Raw genomic sequence first — 22572 nt, forward strand, 5'->3', positions numbered from 1 at the left:
TTTTTTTTTTTAAAGATTTTATTTATTTATTTATTAGAGAGCGAGCGAGAGAGAAACAGCATGAGAGAGGAGAGGGTCAGAGGGAGAAGCAGGCTCCCCGCTGAGCCGGGAGCCCGATGTGGGACTCGATCCCAGGACCCTGGGATCATGACCTGAGCCGAAGGCAGTCGCTTAACCAACTGAGCCACCCAGGCGCCCTGATTCTCCTTCTTTATCCATAACCTTGATGAATATTATCATCATCTATCAAAATAATTAATTCATTTAAAAAGTAGAAAAATGTGTGAGGCTCTCTGCTAACTCCTAGGGGCACTGCTCTCCACCTAGACTTTCTTTCCTTCCCCACTCTCCATCAATTAGTAACTGAAATCTATTGCTTACAGCTCCTGAATATATTACCACTTTTCTCCATATGAGTACAGCTTAACCCCTCTTGCCACAAATATTGAAATAATCTCATACTAGTCTATCTACTTTAGTATGTCTTTACTTCAATCCACTTCCATGTTGTAACTGTAATTGTCATTCTAACAAACAAATCTAATTGTAGTAGAGACCCTCAAGTTTCCCACCTAGTATTCATTTTCCCTTTCTTCCTTGGCAACAGACCCCATATCAATAGTTAGGGGTAGCAACACAGCCTTATTAAAGATTTTTCTTTTTTCAGTCTCCTTTGCACATGGAGTGGCCAATTACACATAAGTAGACAGATGGATACTTCTAGGAAAATAATTTAAAAGGAGCTCAGAGGTACAACCTTTTGTCCTTTACAATTTTTCCTTCTTTCTGCCTACAGCATTGGCATGATGGCTGGAGCTCCAGCAGCTACAATGTGACCATGAGGATGAAGATATAAATCAAAAACTAAGGATAGTTGAGCTGAGACACAGAAGGCATTTGGGTTCCCAGTGACACTGCATAGTCATCAAACCAGTTGTGACTGCCTACCTCAGGACTTCGTATTATACGAGAGAAAAACAAACCCATGTCGTATTTAAGCTATTGTTATTTTTAGGGGTGTTACTAGCTGACTCATATTTTCTTAATGTTATTATCTTGCCTTTTAATTATATTAGGATCTCTTACTGACACAATAATAGCTTGCTTTTCAATTAAAAAACTTCAAGTGGATTGCATTTTGGATACAGACAAAATTCCTAGCATGATATGCCTAGCTCTTTCAGCATTGGTTCTAGCTTATTTTCTAGTCTCACATTCATTCATCTTCACCTTCCCCCCATCCTATGCTTCAGGATGCTCTTTAATACATAACTTATTTGTAAAAGTTTTTCCTTCTGTTGGGGATTTAATTTTTTTTTTCTCTTTGCTTGGCAAAATGCTCATTCTTCATGATTCAAATTAAGTCATTTTTTTCCAGGGATGATGTCCTTGATGTCCCTGTATAGGTTTAGTGTTCTTCCTTCTGTGCTCACACAGTACTTTACACATTCTGTTACCACAGCGATTCTCAGTATATTTATTGACATTGTTTACATTACTCTCACCTCCAAAATAAGCTGTGAGATCTTTAATGGTAGAGTATGATTACATTTCTCTATATCTCAGCCCAGGGCTAAGTACAGTATAGTACAACATATGTTTGCTGAACATAAAGGTTCTGCCTGTCCTTTTCTTCCTTCCTTCCTTCCTTCTTCTCTTCCCTTCCCTTTTCTTTCCTTTCCTTCCTTTTTTAGAGAGAGCACGTGTATGTGAGTGGGGATGTAGGTAAGGGGCAGAGGGAGAGGGAGAGAGAGAGTCTTAAGTAGGCTCCATGCCCAGTGCTCAGAGCCTGACATAGGGCTCAATCTCATGACCCTTAGATCATGACCTGAACTGAAATCAAGAGTCGGACGCTTAACCAACTGAGCCACTCAGGTGCCCCTGTCTTTTTCTTTCTGAAGCTTTGACATTTTATAGTTAATTCTGTGTTGCTATTTAAGGTATAAAAAAATGTAGATATGGTACCAAAGAATCAACCATAATTGTATTTAAATTCTTAATTGATTCCAGGCCTCAGATTGTTAGATTATATCACTTTGTACACTTTCTTTTTATTTTGTCACTCTCTTAAATAAGAATTTGAACCAAAATGTGACTAAAATGCCAGAATGAATGTGATGTTAATTTACTGAACCTAAATGTTAAATTTTCTTTTTACTACATAGTTTTAAAAAGACAAAACATTGTAAGCCAGTATGAAGTAGAATCAAACTTGTGAACTTTCAAAATTTACTAATAGAGCCAAAAAAATAGTCTCCAAATTAAACCTAAATCAAATTATAATTTTTTATTTGGTTAAAGTCTTATTGCTCAAAAGGTATACTTTTTAGTTTGAATTTACACTTTCTTTCTTAATTTATCATTTTGTTGTCTATGCAAGTTGAATATGATATAATTTTCACTTTTGTCCTCATATTGTCCTAGAAGTTCAGATACCTGCTCTCCTCCTTTGTGAAAGAGGAATATGAGCACGCTGGAATTTTTCAGTGACTTCTACAAACTTCTCTTTTCTTTGTTGAAGTATTTGTTCTCTGATTTGTTGTTCTCTTTCTTCTTGTTCTTTTCGTTTTTCTTCAAAAGCTCTATATGTGAAACACAAAGTAGATAACTGAATGAGGGAATAAGTCTTAAAAACCAAAAACTAATGATGTACTGTATGGTGACTAACATAACATAATAAAATAAAATTTAAAAAAATCTGAATGCAGAAAATAGTTTCAAACTCATGATTTGTTATATAATGATGTTTTCATATTTCAAAAGTCTACTTACTTAGAAACAGCAAATTTTAAATAAAAAAAAAGGCGCTTAGCTAAGAATTTTATCTTTATATGTGGCAATTCCAGAACCTTATCCAGGCCGTTTGCAAATAAGGGAAGGCTCTTATTTCTAATTTCTGGCAGGCCTGCATGCATGTAACCACCTCCCAAAGCCTGCTGCGGAAGAATTCTTTACTAAAAAGCTACACTATTTTCTGGAATGAAAAAAATTAATTCATTGGTGAAAGAAGCAGCTTCACAAATTATAGGGCAGTCAAGATAATACTATAGATTTTTCTTCTTTTTTTATTTTTTATTTTTTTTAAAGATTTTATTTATTTGACACAGAGAGAGAGAGAGAGAGAGAGATCACAAGCAGGGGCAGGGGGCAGAGGGAGAGGGAGAAGCAGGCTCCCGGCCAAGCAGGGAGACTGATGCGGGGCTCAATCCTAGGACCCTGGGATCATGACCTGAGCCGAAGGTAGACCCTTAACCAACTGAGCCACCTAGGCGCCCCTTTCTTCTTCTTTTAGACTAAAAGTTTAAAATTGACTACATATTAAGTCGGAACTATGCTAGAAATACATACAATTTACATAAAAATCTTGATTTCCACCTTCTCTTGAAAATCTGCAAGATTTGTCAACCCTGAACTCCTATCCACACATGACTACAAACATCTGCCCATAACCTTTATCAGTCCCTATTTTTCTTAACTTTCCTATTTCATTTATTTCTGGTTGCCTGGGCACTCAAGTTCATGTTCTCTAGTTTCAACTGTTTCAAAAAATTAATTTTGTTTGTGGAAAACGTGTGTGTGTGTTTTAATAATTATTTTCTGGACAATGAGAAAAATGAAGAAGGAAGCTGGCAACTCACTAGTTAAGAAACCGCCAAGTGGTTCTGCTCTTTGGAATGTATGGGATTGAGAGGTGGTAGATAAGAACTCTTTGAGATTTTTAATGTCATGGGTTACTATTAACCATCCTTCCAAAGACCTTCACTGGTTGGAGCATTATTCTCACCTAAATAACTCAGATTTAGGGAACTACAATTCTGGGAAGTAGGGTTACAGATCTTCAAACAGTCCTACCCCTGTGGTAGGCAGGAGATAGTGCTGAGTGCCACAGGTAGGCATGCCCAAATAATCTCCTTCAAGAGTCCCCTCAAGGCAAGACAAGGAAGGCTGCTTTCAGCACTTGATTCAACATAATACTGGAAGTCCTGGCCAGAGCAATTAGGCAAGAAAAGTAAATAAAAGGCATCCAAAATGGAGACATAAAGGTAAAATTATCTCTGTTCACAGATGACATACTATATGCATAAAACTTTAAAGGTTCCACAAAAACACTCTTACGACTGGTAAATAAATTTAGCAAAGTTGCAGGATACAAAATCAATACATAAGAATCAGTTGTGTTTCTATATACTAACAATTAAGAATCTAGATAGGAAATATTAAGAAAGTAATCCCATTTACAATAGCATCAAAAGGAATAAAATACTTGGGCATAAATTTAACCAAGGAGGTGAAAGACTTGGACACCAAAAATACAAAACACTGCTGAATTTTTTTTAAAAACACACATACATGGAAAGACATCCTATGTTCATGGATTAGTAGACTTAATTAAAAAATCCATCTTAAAATTCATATGAAATCTCAAGGGACCCCCCAAATAGCCACAGCATTCTTGAAAAAGAACAAAGGTGGAGATCTCATACTTCCTGGTTTAAAAACTTACTTCAAATTTATGGTAATCAAGGTAGTATAGTACGAGCATAAAGACAGACATGTCAGTGGAATAGATTAGAAAGCCTAGAAATAAACCCGTGTATGGCCAAATGATTTTCCACAAGGGTGCCAAAACCACTTAATGAGGAAGAAACAGTCTTTTTCAACAAATGATGTTGGGAAAACTGGATATCCATATGCAAAAGAATGAAGATGGACCCTTATCTTACAGCACATGCAAAAATTAACTCGAAATAGATCAAAGACCTACTAAAACTATGAAACTCTTAGAGAAAAACATAGGGAGAAAGCTTCTTTGGATTTGTCAATGATTTCTTGGATATGATGTCAAAAGCATAGTCAACAAAAGAAAAAATAAATCGGACTACATCAAAATTAAAAGGTTTTATGCATCAAAGAACACTATCAAAAGTGAAAAGGCTACTGAGAGAATAGAAAAACATATTTGCAAATCATATATCTGATAAGCAATTGATTCAGGAATATATAAAAAAATTCTCACATTTGGACAATAACAAAAATAATCGGCTTCAACAACAGGCAAAGGACTTGAACACATATTTCTCCAAAGAAGATATACAAATACCAACAAGAACATGAAAAGATGCTCAACTTCACTAATCATTTGCAAAATGCAAATCAAAACTTCAGTAAGATACCACTTTATACCCATTAGGATGGCCATTATAAAAACAAAACAAAACAGAAAACAGAAAATTACAAGTACTTATGAGGATGTGAAGAAACTGGAATCCTTATACATTGGTGGGAATGCAAAATAGGCAGTTTTTGTAAAAAGGGTATGGTGATTCCTCAAAAAATTACTTAGAATTACCATATGATCTGGAAATTCCACTGCTGGGAATATACCCCAAAGACGTGAAAGCAGAGGCTCAAACAAATGTTTGTATACTTATGTTCATAACAACATTGTTCACAATAGCCAAAAGGTGGAAATAACTTAAGTGTCCCTTGACAGATGAATAAACAAAATGTGGCATACACATACAATAGGATTAAAGAGGAAGGAAATTCTGACATATGCTACAACATGGATGAACCCTGAATACATTCTGCTAAGTATAATAGCCAATCGCAAAAGGACAAATATTGTCTTTTTCCACAATCATATTACCTAGATTAGTCAAATTCAAAGACAGAAAGTACTAAGGTGGCTGCAGGGCTGGGTGAAAAAGGGTATGGGGAGTTGAGTGTTTAATGGGTATAGAATTTCAGTGGGGAAGATGATGGGGTGACAGTTGTACAACAATGTGAATGTACTTAGTACCACTTAAGTGGTATACTTAAAAATGGTAAATTTATGTATCTTTTATCACAGTAAAAAATAAGAATCCCCCCAGGTCTTTCATACTGAGTATGTTTCCTCAACCTTATATAATGTACAATGCAAGTGTAGCTTTAAGTTCCTTTATCCAACCAGATTGAACCCCTGAGCCCTTCCACAGTGAGACACAATTTATCAGCACTGTCTACTAGAAATAAAATGTAAGCTACAGGGGCACCTGGGTGGCTCAGTTGGTTAAGCATCTGCCTTTGGCTTAGGTCATGATCTCAGGTCCTTGCTTAGTGGGGAGCCTGCTTCTCCCTCTTCCTCTGCTGCTCCCCCTGCTTGTGCTCGCGCTCTCTCTCTCGCTCTCTCTGTCAAATAAATAAATAAAATCTTAAAAAAAAAAAACAAACCCGTAAGCTACATATGTAATTTAAAATGTTCTAGTAGCCACCTTAAAAAAAACCACCAGTAGAAATTAATTTCAATATTTTATTTACCTTATATCAAAAATATTTCAAAATGTATCAACATAAAATTATTAGAATTTTTTATATCCTCTTTGTACTAAGTGTATTTTCATATCTCGGTTTGGATTAGTCACACTTTAAGTGCTCAGTAGACACATGAGGCTAGTGGCTATGTTAATAGACTAGAATCTCTGCTGGTAGGCAGTGTGGTTTTGTGAAGAAGGAAAGGCTTTTAGAGAAAGGCAAAGACTTGAAGACAAGGAAACCAGGTTAAAAACTAAGAAGGCCTTTAAAGGGATTCATGTAACTTCGTAAATAGTTTTCCCTTCGATTATAAGAAAACATATAGTTGTCAATCTTATGAAATTTTTCTGTTTTTATTTATTTTTTTAGATTATTTATTTATTTATTTGACAGAGAGAGAGAGAGAGAGAGAGCGCGCGCAAGCACAAGCAGGGGGAGCGGCCGCAGAGGCAGAGGGAGAAGCAGGCTTCTCTCTGAGTGGGGACCCTGATGCGGGGCTTGATCGCAGGATTCTGGGATCATGACCTGAGCCGAAGGCAGACGCTCAATGACCAAGCCACCCAGGTGCCCCGAAATTTTTTTGTTTTAAAATAGAGTTTACGGGCGCCTGGGTGGCTCAGTCGGTTGAGCGACTGCCTTCGGCTCAGGTCATGATCCTGGAGTCCCTGGATCGAGTCCCGCGTCGGGCTCCCTGCTCGGCAGGGAGCCTGCTTCTCCCTCTGACCCTCCCCCCTCTCATGTGCTCTCTCTCAAATAAATAAATAAAATCTTTAAAAAAAAAATAAAAAAAATAAAATAAAATAGAGTTTACTTTAATGACTCTAATCCAGTAGTTTTCAATCTGGGACATTTCCCTTTCACCAGGAGTGCTTGGGAACTTCTGGAGGAGTTCTGACTGTCACAATAATTAGCGTGGGCTATCAGGTTTCAGTTCCCCAGGACCAGGGATGCTAAGTGTTATATAATGCATGGGACATATCTACCCAAGAAAGAATTATTCTACTCCAAAAACTAAAGGTTCATCCACTCAACTCTTTCAATAAAGTGTGATATCCCCCTACAGCCTTGTGTGGTGGGATCCTGGAGAACAGTGGACCTGCCAGACATTGATACTTCTGCCACACAGGCAGACTATCAAGGGGACTACTCCAAAAATTCTGGGCAATAACTAGCAGCAAGCCCCAACAACACTGGGGATGGCTAGGGGTCAGCAGATGCGGAGAAATAACACCAGGTGAACAATTAGGGTGGGAGGTAAGACAAAAACCTACTTTCCTACTCCTGGCCTTGATTTCCACTAGATTAGAGGAAGGTAACCTTTGAGGGAGGAGGAAGGCAGAGGTTTAAGTTACACATGAATCTTAAGACACCTAAATTGGACATAACTATCAAGAGAGAATTGGGAGTTGAGAAAAGAAAAATAAAATATATGGCAGACCATTCATTTGTTTTAATGCAGCCTTTGAAAGGAGATAAAACTAAATGGAGGCATTAGCTGAGTATTCTACTTCCAGGGAGGCAGAGGGGGCTAAGGTGCGCTGGGCAGAAGCTGATTGAGTCACTCAGTAAGTTCTAAATTCATATGCTCTCACTTGAGGTTAAGATGGCAGTGTCAAGGGCACTCAAACATGAGTGTACTACTATGGTAGCTCATCTCCAAAGACAGTCGCCAATGAACCAGGATCATTCAGTACTCTCTGCTTTAATCAGCCTGGTCCTGTGACTCTCTGCTAATCAAGAGAACTTTATAGAAGTGATGCTAGATTCGAAACTTTGCAGCTTCTAACTTGGTCTGCGGCATGCTTGCTCTAGGAAAAGCTAGATCCATGTAAGAAATTTGGCGACCTTGAGATCACTACGCTAAGTCCACGCTAGCTAAAGGGAGAGGGAGCAGGGGAGAGAAGCCTGGCTATCCTCTAGCTATCCTAGTCACCCAAGCCCAAGCCCCAAAACATGTGACCAGGAGCCATCTTGGATGTGCAGCTCAGCAGCCCCTTCAGATAACACCGCTCACAGCAGAAAGCTCAGTGCGGCAGCGGGACACTTCCAAGTGAGCCACTGAACACACAGAACTGTAATAAATTGTTGTTTGAAGCCACTACAGTTTAGGGTGGTTTGTTATACAGCAGTAAATGACCAGAATAATAACTTTCAACCATTTTTTCCCCCAGTTAACGTTTATTTAGTGGGGATGGGGACAAATCTTTATTAATAAAAATTATTTATTTATGTTAATTATAAAGGATTTATTAATCCACTTACTATATATGCTTTTCTAAGAAAATTTAGGGGGCATAGAGGAAGTTAGTATTTTGATAAGTATTCTCAGTAAACAGCATGAGGTCATGAATTCAGTTTCGGAGTATCAGTGAACTCAGTTACCAACGTAGACGGCTGTCATCTTTACGTCTCACTGTTGAGAGTGCAGCAAGGAATTGTACAAAACTACACTTATTACATCTTTTTTTTTTAATAGAGATGTCTGTTTCAGGTTTTTTTTATTTTTGTATTTTTCTTCTAAAGTACCATTTCACTGGTAATAAGAACAATTCACATTTATCTAGTTAGATAAGGAGGAAATCTTAGCTGGTATGTATTACTGATTTATTTTAGTGATGCCTCCCAGTGATCCTTATAGGTCCCCCTCCCCCTGGGGAAAATGCTTTCTTTGAGGGCTGATACGGAGCTAACTCTAGACAAAATTATGTACCTGTGAGTTGGCTTGAGAAATCCAGGGCTGACTAAATGCTTAAGGGAATTTGTTAAATAATGGTTATGTAAGCCTTCCTCTATCTCAAGTATGTGAAGTTGTTCAGTTAGATGTCTTATCTGAGTCATCAAATTAAGACATTGAACATTTATGTGGAGTATCAGACACACAAAAAAAGAAGCAAAATTTATTCATTGTTTAGAATCTCAAAACAGGCAAAATGAATGAATAACCATCCCATAGGTATTGTAAAGATAAGAGATCCTGAAAAGATTCCACTGAGGAAGGAATAACAATAAAAGCTTTGTTACACATTCTCCATTATTACTTTTATATGAGAGATAAAATGATATTGATGTTCACAATGGTTTTATATTAGAAAATGTAAAGCAGTAAATGTGTGAGGACTTGTTACAGTTTGAGCACTTAAAAGACAAAAACATAGTGAGAAGAGAAATGAAAATTATTAAAAAAAGAACCAAATGGAAATTTTGCAATTAAAATTATAAAATCTGAAATAAAAATTTTACTAGTAGGTGAACAGCAGATTGGGGATAACAGAAGAGAATCAGTAAACTTGAGGACAGATTCACAGAAATTATCTAACCTGAAAACAGAACAAAAAAGATAGAAAAAAGAATACATAACAGCTTTAGTGACCTATGGGTCACTAAATGATAAGTGGTCATTATTATGTGTAAGTGTACTATATATGTGTAACTGGAGTCCCAAAAATAAAAGAAAAAGAAAGAGAATGAGGTATAAAACATTTGAAGACTATGGCCTAAAATTTCCCAAATTTGGTGAAAAAATATTAAATTGCAGATGAGAGAAGCTCAGTGAACTACTAGATAATTATTAACAACACAGACCTAGGCAGATTTTAGTCAAACTGCTGAAAACAAAAGATAAAAATAATATTTTCAAAGTAGTCATAGAAAAGACACATTATATATGGAGAACAACACTCCCAGTGAGAAGCATGGAGGTCAGCAGACAGTAGAATGGCATTTCGATAGTGCTAAAGAAAATGGCTGTTAACTCAGAATTCTATATTCAGGGCAACTATATCTTTCAAAAACAAAAGCTAAATAAAATTAGATAGGCAAAAACTGAGAGGGTTTAGGGACAGAATCCTGCCCTGCAAGAAGTGCCAAAGGAAGTTCTTCAGGCTAAAGGGAGCTGACCCCAGATGGAAACATGGACCTACAGACAGCAGCCAACAACACTAGAAACAATAAATATGTGGGTGAATGAAAAAGAATATGTTCTTCTCTTTGTCTTACTGGTAAAAAGACAACTGAGGGTTTAATGCAGAAATTACAACACTGTATTGTGAACTTTATAACATGCAGATATAAAGAAATTCATTAGCACAAAGGATGCCAGCATGGGGGTGGGGCAGACAGAATTATAAAGTTGAAGGATCCTTATATTTATGTGAAATGGTCCAAATGCAACTCTAAATAGTTAAGAACGAATACTGTAATCCCTAGAGGAGCCACTAAAGAAAAGTAAAATTGAATTTTTTTTTTTTTTTGGTGACTAACTCAAAGGGACGCAGGAAAGGAGGAAAAAACAAGAGGAAAAATAGAGAATGGATAGAAAACAAATAGCTAAATGATAGACCTACATCAAACTGTTTTAGGAATTACTAGATGTCAATGGACTACACACTCCATTTACAAGGCAGAGCCTTGTTTTTGGGAGACAATTCTCTATCAATATTTCATATTTGTGCACAGCCCAGGTCCGCTGAATGAAGGCATTCACAGCCAGGTTAGAGGCGTTTGTATAAAGAGACACTGCAGGGTAGTTAAGCTTAGAGAGTGCTCCCATCCTGGAGGCTGGGGAGTAAAGATAAAGATCTCCCCTTCCCTGCCCCAGAGAGCTCTTGGATCCGAGAGTAAAGGTAAGGTTTCTTTCTCTCTGGAGAAGAGGATGGGCAGCAGCCATATGGAAGATCAGAGTTTCCACAGTTTGTGGTTCCTAGACTGTAATGAACTAGTTCCTACTCTGTGCAGGAACCATCTGGCCCTCACTGCATTGCCCTCTGGGGACTGGAGTTTAGAAAGTGACACAAGATATGGCTTTGGCTGCTGCCTTTCCCACGACAATGTACAGTCTTTGTCTTTGAATGAGGGGGTTTGCTTTCTTTCCGCCTGCCACAACATAGATGAAGTTGTGGTAATCATTAGCTTGCATGTAGGTCAAAATCTCAGATCCTTTACACTTCTGCACAGTTTCTGATTTAGCACTTGCTAGACTGAATATAAAGTAAGACCCAGGAAGACCTCCATAAATACAGATAGGCTGAAAGCAAAAGGATGGAACAGTAGAAGACATTTGACTATACTAATACCAAAGTAGGCTTTAAGACAAGGAGTGTTACCAGAGAGGAAAACAACATTTCATCATGATAGAAAGGTCAATTCATCAGGAAGACATAAAAATCCTAAGTATGTATACACCTAGTAAGAGACCTTCAAAATACATGAAGCAAACACAGAACTAGAGGGAGAAACTGATGAATCCATGATTATAGTTGCATACTGTAACATCTCTCTCAGTAATTGATAAACAATCAGATAAAAATTATCAATAATACAGAAGATTTAATATCAGTAATACAGAACAAAACTATCAACTACCTTGAACTTATTGATATTTATAGAACTATTTATACCCAACAATTGCAATACACATTCTTTTTTTAAGTACAACATAAGAAATCTTATATTGGGCCATAAAACAAATGTCAATGAATTTCATAAGACTTAACTCTTCCAGAAGATGTTCTCTGATCAAAACAGATTTAAATCAGAAATCAATTATAATATCTAGAAAAGCTCAATAACTGGAAATTTAAAAAAAACCATTTTTCTAAATAAGCTACAGCTCAAAAAAAAGAAATCAAAAGGGAAGTAGCAAAGGATTTTAAACTATATGAAAATGAAAATGCAGCATACCAAATTTATTAAGTCCAGTTTTTCAGAGGGAAATTTAGAACCTTAAATGTCTATAGTGGAAAAGGAGAAGTTTAAAATCAATGATTTTAGGGGCACCTGGGTGGCTCAGTCGTTAAGCGTCTGCCTTCGGCTCAGGTCATGATCCCAGGGTCCTGGGATCGAGCCCGGCATCGGGCTCCCTGCTCCATGGGAAGCCTGCTTCTCCCTCTCCCGCTCCCGCTCCCCCTGCTTGTGTTCCTTCTCTCGCTGTGTCTTTCTCTGTTAAATAAATAAAATCTTTAAAATCAATGATTTTAGTTCTCACCTTAAGAAGCTGGAAGATGTGCAAATTTATTCTAAAATAAGAAGAAAGGAACTAATAAAAATAAAAGAAGAAACTACTGAAACAGTGAACTAAAAAACAGAGACCACACAGACTAAAGTTGTGTATGAAAATTTTAGTAAAATTGATAAACTCCTACCAAGAATGATGAATGAAAAAAAAAAAGAATAATGAAGAAAAAAAAGCAAACAAAAATGATCACTATCATAATGAAAGACAGGTTATCACTACAAATACCATAGGCATTAAAAGAATAATATTAACAACTTTATGCTAATAAGTTCAACAACTTAGATAAAATGGACCAATTTCTTGAGAGAATCAACTTACCAAAATTGACAAAGAAAAATAAAATGTGAAAAACTCTGTATTTATTAATAAAATTAATTTATAATTAGCAAGCTTCCTACAAAGAAAACTCTAGGTTCAGATAATTTATTATTCTCTTTTGTCAAGCATTTAAAGGAGAAATAACAATCATACAACCTTTTTCCAAACATAGAAGTGGAGGAAACACTTCCCCAACTTATTTTATAAGGCCTGTATAACCCTGATTTCCAAACCTGAAAAAGATATTACAAGGAATTTATAGACCAACATCTCTCAAACATTACACAAAAATCCTTCACAAAATATTAGCAAATAAAACCCATCAGTTTATTAAAAAAAACCCATATCATTACCAAGTGGGAGCTACCCCTGGAAGGCAAGGGTGACGTGACATTTCAAAATTAATCAGTGAAATTAACCACATTGACCAAATAAAGGAGAACAGGTATATGATAATATTCAATGCATGTTCATGATAAGAACTCTTAGCCAACAAGGAATGAAAGGAAACTTCCTCAATCCGATAAAGGCATCTACCCAAATCCGTAGCTAGCAGGAGAGTTAACAGTAAAATAGTTAATACTTCCCTCTGAAGGGACAGAAGGCAAAAAACCTCACTCATATTGCTTCTATTCCTCATTACACTGGAGCTCCTAGGAAGTTCAATAAGGCCAACATAAAAATAAAAGGCATATCAACTGGAAAGATAGATGTTAAATTCCCTTTATTTGCAGATGACGTGATTATACAAATGGAATATGCTAAGGAATTTAGAACTAACAAGTGGATTTAACAAGTTCTCAGAATACAAGGTCAATATAGAAAAATCAATTGTATTTCTATATATAACAATGGAAAATGAAATTTAAATAAATCCATTTACAACAGCATGTTGTAATGAAATGCCTAAGTTACATAACAAAAGACATGTAAGAACTTTCCAATAAAACCCAGAAAATACAGCTAAGAGAAATTACACACACATACAAAGAGAACAGAGGAAAGGAGAAATATACTATGTTCATGGATTTCATGTATTACAAGGCTCAATATTGTTATGATATCAATTCTCCCTAAATTGATCGTATGTTCATCACAATCCTGCTCAAAACCAGGCAGGTATATTTGTATGGAAAAGCAAAAATACCTAGAACAGGCAAACCAATCTTGAATTAAAACAAAACTGGAGAGTATGCACTACCTTATTTCACTATAAAACAGTGGTTCTCAACTGGGGGCAATTTTGCCCCTTTCCTTCTCAGTAAACATTTGGCAATGTCTGGAAACATTTTTAATTGACACCACTGGTAGAGACCAGGATGCTGCTAAACATAATATACAGGTAGCTCCCATAACACAGGATGATCTTACCCGAAATGTCAACAGGGCTGTTGGCAATTTCTGACACAGTGCCACAATAGTCAAGGCAGTGTAGTGTTGGTATAAGAATAAACAGACCGGGCGCCTGGGTGGCTCAGTCGGTTAAGCGACTGCCTTTGGCTCAGGTCACGATCCTGGAGTCCCGGGATCGAGTCCTGCATTGGGCTCCCTGCTCAGCAGGGAGTCTGCTTCTCCCTTTCCCGCTCCCCCATCTTGTGCTCTCTCTCTCTCTCAAATAAATAAATAAAATCTTAAAAAAAAAAAATAATAAACAGACCAATGGAACGCAGAAATAAACTCTCGCATATGCTGATTTTTGAAAAAGGTGGCAAAGCCTCCAAATGTAGAAAGGAATGTCTTTTCAACAAATGCTCCTGGAACAACTAAATCAACTCAAAAAAAATGAAACTCAACCTTACATAATACCACATACAAATAATTGAGATAGATGATAAACTTAAACCTAAAAGCTAAAAGTATAAACTTTCCAGAAGAAAACAAGAAAACACTTCATAATCTTGGGGTAGGCAAAATGTCTTAGGGAGTACAGAAAAAGCACTAACTACAGAACAAAAAATTGACAAACTATACTTCATCAAAACTTAAAACTGCTTTTTGAAAGATCATTAAGAAAATAAAAAGTCAGGCCACAGATTGGAAGAAAATACTTGCAATATATATCTCTGACAAAGGAACTATATCCAGAATATATTAAAAAAAAGTCTTACAACTCGAAAAGAAGACAAATAATCCAATTAAAAATGGACAAAATAGGGGCACCTGGGTGGCTCAGTCGTTAAGCGTCTGCCTTCGGCTCAGGTCATGGTCCCAGGGTCCTGGGATCGAGCCCCACATTGGGCTCCCTGCTCTGAGGGAAGCCTGCTTCTCCCTCTCCCACTCCCCCTGCTTGTGTTCCCTCTCTCGCTGTGTCTCTCTCTGTCAAATAAATAAATAAAATCTTAAAAAAATGGACAAAATATTTGAATAGAGATATCACAAAAATCACATAAAAATCACTAATAAGGGAAGTGCAAATTAAAACCATTCATACCTATTATATGGCTAAAATTAAAAAGACTGAGTGGGAAAGTTATGAAGCAACTGGGAACTCATGCACATGTATATTGCTGGTGGGTAAAATGGTCAGTCCTTTCAGAAAGCTTTTTGACAGTTTCATATATGGAAAACATACATGTGCCCTACGACCTAGCAATTCTACCTTTAGAAATAGAAATTCGAACAGTGGTTGCTGAGGGGTGGAGAGTGCCTACAAGGGATTTGAAGGTATATGCAAGGGAAAGATAATGACAAACCATGGAATTAAGAATCTCAGTTTGAATAGAAGGGAGAATACGAGAGAAAGGAATGAAGAAGAAAGGATGATAAGAGAAATGGACTGGGATGGGGTCTTAGAATTGCTAAACTCAGGTTACTGGAGGAAGTGGCATGGAGAGACAGGAGGTACAGATCAGAAATTGAGATTCCTGAAATTGAAATTTTGGAGGTGGAGGAATAATTGGTAGTAGCTGAGGTGAGATGCCACTGAATGGGTGAAGTTCAAGATAACGATGGGTCACTATGATGGATGGATGATCTATGAAGACACTGAAATTACAAAGAATGGTCACTGGAATAGTGGTAGGGCGGCAAGAAGAGCCAGGTGCTAAAACTTTCAAGCAATGACACAGAGGATCTATAGATCACTGTAATAATGAGAGGTAGTGGTAAACAGTATAGTTAAATAGCATATGTTTTAAAAGAGCCTGGGGACCAGGGCACCCTCTGCCCACTCTGGCCCACACCCACTTTAGCTCTGGCTATCCCACCAAGGTAGCCACAGCATAGATTGCCCTGGGACCCCCAGTCCATGCCAGCCATAGCTCCAGTCAGCCAGCCAAAGTCACTAGGCATGCACAATCTACACAAGGGACAATGATACACAAGACCATTCCTTCAGGTTTAGGAAAATTAGATGTTCCACCTAATTCATAGAAACAAACACAAAAAGTCAAGCAAAATGAAGACAAAGGAATATGCTTCAAATAACAAGACAAAACCTCAGAAAAAGAACTAAATAAAATGGAGATAACAAATCTACCTGGTAAAGTGTTCAAAGTAATGGTCTTCAAGATGCTCACACTGGAGAGAAGAGTGAACTCAGTGAAAACTTTAACAAACAGAAAATATAAAAAAGAACCAATCAAGAATCAAAGCATACAATAACTGAAATGAAAAAATATACTAGAAGGAATCAACAGTAGATTAGAGGATGCAGAAGAATGGATCAGCAATCTGGAAGACAAGGTAATGGAAAACAAAACACCCAAGCTGAATAGCAAAAAGAAAAGATAGGTTAAAGGGTCTCTTTAAAAACATCAAGCAAACAAATATTTGCATCATAGGGATCTGAGAAGGAGAAGAGAGAGAGAAAGGGGCAGAAAGCTTATCTGAAGAAATAACAGCTGAAAATTCCCCTAACCTGGGGAAGCAAACAGACATCCAGGTCCAGGAAGCACAGAGTTCCAAACAGGATGAACCCATAGAGATCTATACCATGATGCACAATAATTAAAATGCCAAAGATTAAAGACCAAGAGAGAATTTTAAAAGCAGCAAAAAAGAAGAAACTAATTATGTGCAAGGGAAACCCCATAAGGCTGTCAGCTGATTTTTTTTCAACAGAAGCTTTGCAGGCCAGAAGAGAGTGACATGATATGTTCAAAGTGCTAAAAGGAACAACCCTGGGACTAAGAATACTCTACTTGGCAAGGTTATCATTCAGAATTGAAGGAGAGATAGAGAGTTTCCCAGACAAACAAAAATTAAAGGAGTTCATCACCACTAACCTGGCCTTACAAGAAATGTGAAAGGGACTTCTTTTATTGGAAAAGAAAATGCCATAATTAGAAGAAAATTATAAAAAGAAAAAATATGAATAAAAGGAAACACAGTAAAGGTTAATAGAGCAATCACTTGTAAAGCTAGTATGACAGTTAAAAGACAAAGGTAGTAAAATCAATTATATCTAAAAAATTAAGAGGACTCGCAAAATAAAAAGGATGTAAAATCTGACATTTACATAAAACATGGAGAAGGAAGTAAAAATGAAGTTCTTTTACAATGTGTTTGAACTTAAGTGACATCAACTTAATATAGACTGCTATATGCTTAGGATGTTATATATGAATCTCACAGTAACCACAAGCCAAAAACCTATAATAGACACAAAAAATAAAGAGAAAGAAAGCCAAGCATAATACTAAAGAAGGTCATCAATCACAAGGAAAGAAAGCAAAAGAAGGACAGAGAACTATAAAGACAACCAGAAAACAATGAACAAAATAGCAATAAGTACATATCTATCAATAATTAAATGTCAATGGTCTAAATGCTCCAATCAAAAGATATAGGTGGGTCTCCAAGGGAGAAAGAGGATTGAGGAGTGAGGGTTCACTGCCTCCTCTTTGTGCTGTGGGGCCAGTTCTTTCACAGGGAAAGATTTTGTCTCGTGAGGAGATCCATCTCCCCTGCCCACCAGTGTCAAGAGCATATGATCAGTGCTGAGCTGCGGGTGTAGCTCAAAGGACTAGAAACCCGGAGTTCTTGGGGAGGACAGACAGATCTCACCATCTCCAGCTGAGGACACATTTCCATTCAGACCAGTCATATTTCAAGGGCTCAGAAGCAGGCCTTGGCCAGTGGGGTTGCAGCAGCCTGGGGTGTGCCGTGTAAGATACAGCGAAAGGACAGTTCTCGCCAACCTGCGGCCATCCAGGACAAGCCTCGTAATAAAAGTCGCGGTGGGAGTCTGGGAAGATGGTGGAGTAGGAGCATCTCTTAAGCTCACCTCATCCCACAGATACACCTTGGTAACCGTCACCGCAGTCAGTCAACTAACCTAGAAACCCACCCCAAGACTGGCAGAACAGACTCTTCAGTTAATGGTAGAGAGGAGGCCACATCAAAAAGGGTAGGAGGGGTGGAGACGTGGTCAGTAGCCAAACTCCCAGGGAGATTAACCACAAATGGAAGGGACACCACAAGCATGAAGAAAGGAGAGAAAAAGATCCCCCCTGCCAGGCACCCCGGACACAGGGGCCCTGTGCTGGAAAGACAAATCCCTGTAACATTTGGCCCTGGAAACCAGCTGGGGCTTAACTTCTTGAGATTTTACAATCAGTGGGGCTTAACTGCGGGTACTTTAAAACCAGTGAGCTTAGGTCTGGGAGAGCCAAGGGGCACTCGGGAACTGAGTCTCTGCCCTCAAAGAGACAGCCTAACAGCCAACCCCATTGAGATACAGCATAGAAGCAGGTGTTTGAAAAGCGCCTGGGGTAGACATGAAGGGGATTCATTTACTAATTCCAGAAGTTTGCTGGAGGGGAGGGAATCTTTAGGAGACTTCTCCAAGAACAAAAGAGCTGGCAGAAAACTGAACAGCTACATGCAAAAGAATGAAACTGGATCACTTTCTTACACCATACACAAAAATAAACTCAAAATGGTTTAAAGACCTAAATGTCAGACTTGAAACCATAAAACTCCTAAAAGAAAACACAGGCAGTAATCTCTTGGACATCCACCGCAGGAACATTTTTCAAGGTATGTCTCCTCAGGCAAGAGAAACAAAAGAAAAAATAAACTATTGGGACTACATCTTTTGTAAAAATCTTCGGCACAGCGAAGGAAACCATTGACAGAATGAAAAGGCTATGTACTGAATGGGAGAAGATATTTGCAAAATGATGTATCTGACAAGGGCTGAATGTCCAAAATAAAGAATTTACACCACTCAACACCAAAAAAACAAATGATTCATTAAAAATGGTTAGAAGACCTGAACATTTTCCCCAAGAGGAAACACAGATGGCCCACAGGCACACGGGAAGATGCTCAACATCACTCATCATCAAGGAAATGAAAATCAAAACTACAATGAGATATTACCTCACACCTCTAAGAATGGCTAGAATCAACAACACAAGAAATAACAGATGTTGGCGAGGATGCGGAGAAAGGGGAACCCTCCTACACTGTTGGTGGGAAAGCAAGCTGGTGTGGAGGTCCTCAAAAAGTTAAAAAAAGAATATCCTATGACCCAACAATTTCACTACTGGGTACATACCTAAAGAAAACAAACACTTGGGGCACCTGGGCGGCTGAGTTGGTGAAGCGTCTGCCTTCGGCTCAGGGCACGATCCCAGAGTCCTGGGATTGAGTTCCGCATCGGGCTCCCTGCTCAGCGGGGAGTCTCCTTCTCCATCTCCCTCTGCCCCTGCTCCTGTCTCTCTCTCCCTCTCTTGCTCTCTCTCTAACAAATAAATAAAATCCTTAAAAAAGAAAGTAAAACATTAATTCAAAAAGATATATGCATCCCTATGTTTATTGCAGCATTATTTACAATACCCAGGATATGGAAGCAACCTCAGTGTCTATCGATAGAGGAATGGATAAAGATGTGTTTGTTCTGCCTATCTATCTATCTATCTATCTATCTATCTATCTATCTATCTATCTATCTATCTATCTATCTACACACACACACACAGTGGGATATTAACCATAAAAGGAATGGGATCCTGCCATCGGCGACAACACAGGTGGAACTAGAGAGTATAATGCTAAGTGAAATAAGTCAGACTGAGAAAGACAAATACCGTATGATTTCACCCATATGTGGAATCTAAAAAACAGAAGAAACAAACAAAGCAGAAACAGATCCGTAAGTACAGAGGGGAGGAAGTGGGCAGATGGGCAAAATGGGTGGAGGGCAGGGGAGGCACAGAATTCTAGTTATGGAATCAGTAAGTCAGGGGGATCGAAGGCACAGCATAGGGAAGAGAGTCAATGACATTGTGACAGTGTTGTATGGGGACAGATGGCAGCTACAGTTGTGGTGAGCACAAGGTATAGAGATGGCCAATCATTATGTAGTGCACTTAAAACTGATGTAACGTTGTGTATGTCGACTACACTTCAATGAAAAAAAGTTAAAAAAAAAAGAACTGATGGATTTTAAAGAAAAGAGAGCCACAGTTAAAAGTGACAATGAGGAGTAGTAATGACTCTTCACGCTTCATTCTTTGTATCTATCAAATACCTACTAGTCTTATCATACTTTCCACAATATCACCCTCTAATTCCCTCTCACACTTTTTTTAAAGATGATATTTATTTATTTGACAGAGAGAGAGCAAGCATGAGCAGGGGGAGCAGCAGAGGGAGAGGGAGAAGCAGACTCCCCACCGAGCAGGGAGCCCAATGCCGGGCTCGATCCCAGGACCCCAGGACCATGAACTGAGCCTAAGGCAGACACTCAACCAACTGAGCCACCCAGGAGCCCCTCTCACATTCTTTATACAAACAAAAATAGAGAATGTTACTTACCTAAAAATTACTTGCATCCATATTTATCTCAATTTGAGTTCTAGTAAATTTCTAATACAATCACGTCTTCAACTGCTTTGTCTTACTTTTCTTTTTGGGGGGTAAACACTTTCCATGTCTGCTCTCTCTCCAAAAGCACTATATTTATGAGTAATTGTTTATATAACTGAACTGACTTGTGTCTCCTGGACAGGGGATGCATCAGGACTCTAGGGACTGATTTAGACAAAAAGTTTGGGAGAAGGCTGCTGGCAAAGCGCAGTTCATCACTGCACAGAGGATGAATGGTGGGAATGGAATAAGAACAGTGCTCATTCATTACAAGTGCTCATTAGTTTATGCCTATTACCTTGCTTTGGCCCACAACAATTCTGTGAGTTGAATGAATGAAAAAACGAAGTCTCAGAAAGGTTACAGTTTTTCAAGGTCACATAATCACTAAATAGAAGAATGGGGAGTCTAAACAAGGCAGTCTGACTCTTTCTGATTTTTAATCACTTTACTACAGACTGTGTAACGTGTCTCTTCTCTTTAAGTCATCTCTATCCCCAACATCCACACATAAAACAACGTTGTCTTCCCATGGGACCCTAAGCTTACCTTTATCATAGTATTTATCTCGCTCAATTGTAATTATCTATTTAGTTTTCTGTATTGCTTATTAGACTCTAAGTATCAAGAAGGATAATGTCTGTGTCAGCACATAAGAGTGCTTGAAACAAACATATCAGGAACTACATAGAATTGCTGAATAAAAGAATTCATTCATTTTAACCGTCTCTCTCTCCTATCTGACTCTAAGTTTACTGAGTGCAGGGACTAAAATTTTAAATTCTAGAATTTCTGTGCCTAACACCAAGCCTTGCATCTGAAAGATGTTTAATAAATAATTGCCGAATGAATGCTTGACCATATGTCAACTTCAAATATAATCAGAGCACTTTTAACGGTGGTTATTTATTATTTTGACTTACTATTATCTGCTGGGGATATAACAGTAAGCAAAACAGATGTGGTCTATGCAGTTATTTATAATCTAATGAAGCAAGCTAACAGAACCAAGTAACAAAGAATTACTGATTGTCATAAGTGCTGTGAAGTAAAAAAAACTCTAGTCCAAGACAGAAAGCCAAGAGAACTCACTTTAAATAAAGTGAAACGGAGTATTTCTCTGGAAACATGACATTTTAAGATAAAAAATTCAGAATAAGGTCAGTCATGAAAAGAAGTGGGTGGGGAAAAGTGCTCTAGGTAGAAGAAACAGCATGCCAAGGTCCTGAGTTGGGGGCGGGGGGAGCAGGGAGAGAAGTTAGCATTTTGAGAAAATGAAAATAATACCAGTTCAGCAAAGTTTGAGGCTATGAGGAGTAATGACTCTCTAAAGTAAACACGTGGTGTTTCCTTTGCTATAACCAGAGAGTAATTTTGATAGTGAGTTATCATCACTATTATCTCATATTGTTCTCTGGGCTCAAATGTATATAGAAAGTAATAATAATTTCACATAGTACTTTCTAGGACCATAGGAAAGAAAGTATGTGTTAGATTGAATAAAATTAAACCAGGGATGGAATGTGACCAAGAAGTTTTTGCTCCTAAACTCAACGATGGGCCTAATAATAAAAAAGTTTTAATAAGCAATTGTAGAGATGATTGATAAAGTTCTTTCCCTAGTTCCCGAGCTCCTTTATGCTGTTATGTGCCAGGCGCTATGGGAAATGCTATGGAATCGAAAGACCTGGTAACAAAAACAAGAAAGATAGCTTCTCTGCCACTGTAGGATTCAGAGTTGGGAGAGTATGTTGCTGCTTCCCATTAACCCTGGAATTAGCCTTTCTCACAGAAAAATGGTCTGTCTTAGCAACTTAAAAGAACTCCTTTACTTATTCTTGAAAAATAAAAACTACGTATTTAAGGTGTACAACATGATGTCTATATATATGGATACATTGTGAAATGATGGCCACAACCAAAGTTGTGCACATATCCTTATCCTTCCCACAGTTATCTTTTTTTTTTTTTTGGTGGTGAGAAAACTTGCAAGTTTCATTATTAATTACAGTCACCATGCTGTACATTAGATTTCCAGAACTTACTCATATTATAGCTGAAAGTTTGTACCCTCTGATCATTATGTCTTCTTTCCCCTGCCACTAACCACCCTGCCCCCCCCCCCC

General features: G+C 37.9%; 1 protein-coding gene and 1 long non-coding RNA gene across 4 annotated transcripts in view; one reads left to right on the forward strand and one right to left on the reverse strand.

Annotated features, from left to right (window-relative positions):
- The window catches only part of LOC145716353 (uncharacterized), a 438007-nt gene that overhangs the window by 334590 nt on the left and 80845 nt on the right, over positions 1-22572 (forward strand). The gene's annotated exons all lie outside the window — the stretch shown is intronic.
- CEP126 (centrosomal protein 126) overlaps positions 1-22572 on the reverse strand; it is an 89471-nt gene that overhangs the window by 48496 nt on the left and 18403 nt on the right. For all 3 annotated transcript variants that reach the window (XR_014138980.1, XR_014138981.1, XM_081799602.1), the window contains exon 3: positions 2437-2582. Coding sequence is in view for 1 of the 3 variants with exons in the window: in XM_081799602.1 (XP_081655728.1) it covers positions 2437-2582 (146 nt within the window). In the remaining 2 variants the exon portion in view is untranslated. The remainder of the gene's footprint in view (positions 1-2436; positions 2583-22572) is intronic.

The sequence above is a fragment of the Leptonychotes weddellii genome, chromosome 11, assembly GCF_054177405.1.
Source record: "Leptonychotes weddellii isolate Sample4059 chromosome 11, ASM5417740v2, whole genome shotgun sequence".
Lineage (NCBI taxonomy): Eukaryota > Metazoa > Chordata > Mammalia > Carnivora > Phocidae > Leptonychotes > Leptonychotes weddellii.